The 4,105-nt window shown below is 45.1% G+C and overlaps 1 protein-coding gene across 4 annotated transcripts in view; it reads left to right on the top strand.

The window, feature by feature from the left end:
• Positions 1-1,095: 1,095 nt before the first annotated feature.
• Positions 1,096-4,105, top strand: part of LOC119323023 (putative lipase ROG1) — a 5,538-nt gene continuing 2,528 nt past the window's right edge. The window contains exons 1-8 of one of the 4 annotated variants that reach the window (XM_037596581.1): positions 1,096-1,532; positions 2,140-2,207; positions 2,481-2,551; positions 2,648-2,884; positions 2,984-3,147; positions 3,230-3,285; positions 3,362-3,414; positions 3,533-3,653. In XM_037596581.1, coding sequence (XP_037452478.1) covers positions 1,408-1,532; positions 2,140-2,207; positions 2,481-2,551; positions 2,648-2,884; positions 2,984-3,147; positions 3,230-3,285; positions 3,362-3,414; positions 3,533-3,653 — 895 coding nt within the window. In that variant the 5' untranslated portion in view covers positions 1,096-1,407. The remainder of the gene's footprint in view (positions 1,533-2,139; positions 2,208-2,480; positions 2,552-2,647; positions 2,885-2,983; positions 3,148-3,229; positions 3,286-3,361; positions 3,415-3,532; positions 3,654-4,105) is intronic. The other 3 variants (XM_037596579.1, XM_037596580.1, XM_037596582.1) reach the window with 3 other exon arrangements.

Below are 4,105 nucleotides of genomic sequence, written 5' to 3'. Positions count from 1 at the left end.
ATAGAAAAATGTGAGCCATATAATTTGGACATGAAAGAAGATTTTGTTTTATAATCATGGGAGAAACTAAATTATGTTCTCAGGACCACCGTTAAATAGACTTATTTTGGCATATAACAGATCATTTTTCTAGGGTTTACATAGCAAGAGGCGGCTACATCGGCATTGCCGTGGGTGTATTGGCGAAAGGAGGGCAGAAGAACATTAGATTTGCGTTTCCAGTTCGTGTTCCATAGGGGTTTTGACTTCCTCACCGCCCGACGAAGTTGGGGCAGGACGATGATGGGACTAATGGTACCTTGGTCTATCCCATGTCGATGACCTTCCTTGGAGGATGTTGTCGATAACAGGTGTGTGCTCTTGTGTGCTTAGTGTTTGTCCACGACAACATCCTGCGGTGGGGACGACGTTGTTGCATGTTTTTGTTCTCAAGTTCTATCTCTGTCTGATGAAGCTTAGTCGCATATGACCTCGGTGAACTTGTGAGTTTTGTGTCCCCTTTGGAGTTGAGATTATCGCCTGACCCTCCTGGATGCTAGCTTCTCTGGGAAAATGATCTTCCCAGGTCGCGATTGCCGGCATTTCTATTCTACATTGACGACAACCCAACTATTGCTTTTACAGTCTCTTAGGTTTCAACAAGGTTGTTCCGGTAAGAAAGAATCCTAGAGACGGCAACGAGGTCTACTCACGACGTGCCACCAGTGGATGCAAAAGGAAGACAACACTGATTTCTTTGAGGACCTGCCTGCAATTTCATATTCTTGTAAGAGCTGAGTTTTTTTTGCCGGAATGCCTGATTTTATTTAATACATGGCCTTGGGACATTTCCAAAAAAAACAATACCATGTTTCTATGTTTGTGGATCATGGTAATTGTGTGCTCAATTTTGTTTATCATTTTTATTGGACGACTAAAGAATTTGTTTATGTTCACGGGTAAATTTGAAGACAGATCAGAAAAGAAGGTCTTCCCAAAAAAGAAAAAGAAAAACAGAAGATAAAGCCAAGCACCACATGTAGAAGCAGGCGATTCTGTCGACCATCCTCCGCCGTCTGCCGGTGGTTGCACTTGCTTCCATGGTTCTCCGGCGGCGCGTTCTGCCATTCGGATTAGGCCGCCACGCCTACCCCCAACGCTCCGCTCGTCCCAGACAGGCGGTCCCCGTCAGCATCGTCTTCCCCACCTGTCACCCTCCGCCTCCAATCACAAGCCGTCTCCGCTCTCGCCCGTTTCGTGTTGGCGTACACGCGGAGTCGCGATTCGCCCGCCCTATAAGACACTCTGCCCCTTTCCCCGGCCCCGAGCAGCGCCTCTGCCCTCTATCCCTTCCACCCACCTCCGGCCCCCTTTGCGCGCGGCGTGTGCGTGCGTTCGTGTTGCGCGGGCGGGCGGGCGGCTAGTTAAATGGGCGACCTGGCAGGCGGAGACTGCCGGGAGGCGGCGGCGCCCGAGGAGGAGGCGGCAGCGCCGGCGCCGGCGGTAGGCGGGGCCGACCACCTGGTGATCATGGTCCACGGGATCATCGGGAGGTGCGTGCCTATACTTACTAAGCTTGCGGGCCTCCTGCGGCGCCCCGGCGTCGATCTTGTTCTCTGTTTTCTCCCGTGATTTGGCTTCACTTTTCAGGAAAGAAAAGTAATTTGGCTTCCTAAATTGCTCGATGCTCGTAGTAACACGTACGTTTTTTTCCTTTCTATGCGGACCTTTCGGTTGCCTCGAAAGCTTTGCGGATTTGCGATCGATAGTTATCTGATATGCTTTTGCTTCAACATATTGAATTCTGGTTGGTATAGTAAGAGATGAGCATGGGCGAGCTCCAAGTTTATATTTACTTTTTGACAATAAAATGGAATAATTTGACGACTTATAGAATATCATGGTAGCAGACTAGATCGAGATGGGGCATCGCTTCATGCCATGTGGTTCACACGGATTCGGTGGTTTGGCATTTTCAGCAGAGCAGGCAGAATTAGGTCCCTGTATCAATGAATTCAGAGTGCCCAACTTGCTGAATTTAAGAAGTTTTACTATTTCACCCAATGCATCCACACATTTATAGTGCAACTATGAATGATCAAGCTGTTGCTACTTTGGCATTTCCCCCTTGTATTGATAATTCTCTCGCTATTCGTACAGCACAGCCGATTGGAAATATGGAGCCGAGCAATTCCATAAGTTGCTAGAAGGCAGAGTCATAGTTCATTGTAAGGTCTACTCACTCCTGCGTGTTCATCGCCTTTCTTATTGGTGTCAACTGTTAAGTTTAGTGAGCTATTGCATTACCACACATAGATCACATAATCTCACCATGAAATAAGAAAAAACTATTGTGGCAGATAACAATAGATTTCCTCTCTCCTGTACTTCCATTATTGCAATTGAAGTCATTCGGCGCCTATTTCTTTTACAGTATGGAAGTTCTTTCTGGGTTATGAATATTTCCTTGTGGGTAGTCCAATGATATGTTAATTCTGTAGGTAGTAACAGCAACATGCACAAGCTAACTTTAGATGGCATTGATGTGATGGGTGAACGGTTGGCACAAGAGGTTAGTTTTTCATTACGCATCTTCCATTTTTCATCTTCCTTTCTGTGCTTTATGTCTTCATTCCCCCAATTTAATGACAAAAATCTAGCAAGCCAGGTTATCGAAGAAATCAACAAAAGACCACAGATAACAAAGATATCTTTTGTTGCGCATTCCGTTGGAGGATTGGTTGCAAGATATGCCATCGGAAGACTTTATAGGCCTCCTGGACAATCACTTGAAAATTCTCCTCAAAGTTTGAGAGACAGCAACAGAGGCAATATACATGGGCTTGATGCAGTCAACTTCATAACTGTTGCATCACCACATCTTGGTTCTAGAGGAAACAAACAGGTAGTGGTTTAATTTTATCTTATGTTACTGTATTCAGAACAGGAGAAATTGTATAATATTTCCATCTTACGTTGATGTTTTTTTAAAACCAATATGCAGGTTCCTTTCCTTTTTGGAGTTACTGCGATAGAAAAGTTTGCGTGCTGCATCATTCACTTCATATTCAGAAGAACCGGCAAGCACCTATTTCTTACTGATAATGATGATGGAAAGCCTCCGTTGTTGCAACTTATGGTGGATGATTGTGAGGACCTACGGTTCATGTATGCTTGTCTGCCAACTGCCTCTATGTGCTTGGATTGTGAATACTTGTACATTTTCATGCTTACGGATTTCTTATTGTAGATCTGCTTTGCAAGCATTTCAGCGAAGAGTTGCATACTCCAATGTTGGTTACGACCGTATCCTTTAATCCTTAAATAAGCCTGTAAAAGTAAGCTTTTTCTTGAGGTTTTTCCATAACTGATATTGATTAAGACATTGTTGGATGGAGGACATCATCAATCAGGGGGGCCTCCGAACTACCCAAGGTACTGTTTATGATGAACGTTTATGTGTATGTTTTGATTTTGGTACGTACTGTGAATCTATATCATAATCCTTTCACTTAGTTGGCCGTTTGTAACTTGATTTGATTGTGTTTTGTAGTGGGTTGATTCGACAAGCAAGATTTACCCACATATTGTATACGAGGAACTATCCAAAGCAGAAACTCTTGATCAATGTGCTGATGTTGCTGATATTGACAAGGATAACTGCACTCTAGAAGGTATGCATTATGATTTTGACTAAACTAGGATTCTGTTGTATTTCACTATGTCATGACTAGTTTCTTATCAACAAAAGGATTCTAGAGAAAATATTATTAAATACCACTATAAGATGGAAAGCTTAGAGGGTGTTTGTTTCCAGGGACTTAGAGGGTGTTTGTTTCCAGGGACTTATTGGTTTAGGGACTTAAAAAAGTCCCTATAAGTCCCACCTAAACGAAACACAAGGGACTTATTGGGACTTATTGTGGTGATTTGGGACTTATCAAATAAGACTCTCAGGGAGGAGCTTATTGGGACTTATCCTGGGCCGGACCTACCCCGCGTCGCTCCAGGCTCGTTCCCCGCACGCCGCCTGCCTCTCGGTCCAATCGCCGCCGCCGCCCCGCCTCTCGCCCCGTCGCCGCCCCGTCGCCGCCCCGCCTCTCGCCCCGTCGCCGCCCCGCCTCTC

This window comes from Triticum dicoccoides, chromosome 6B (genome assembly GCF_002162155.2).
Source record: "Triticum dicoccoides isolate Atlit2015 ecotype Zavitan chromosome 6B, WEW_v2.0, whole genome shotgun sequence".
Taxonomy (NCBI): Eukaryota; Viridiplantae; Streptophyta; class Magnoliopsida; order Poales; family Poaceae; genus Triticum; species Triticum dicoccoides.
This window is presented reverse-complemented; position numbering and strand designations above follow the sequence as displayed.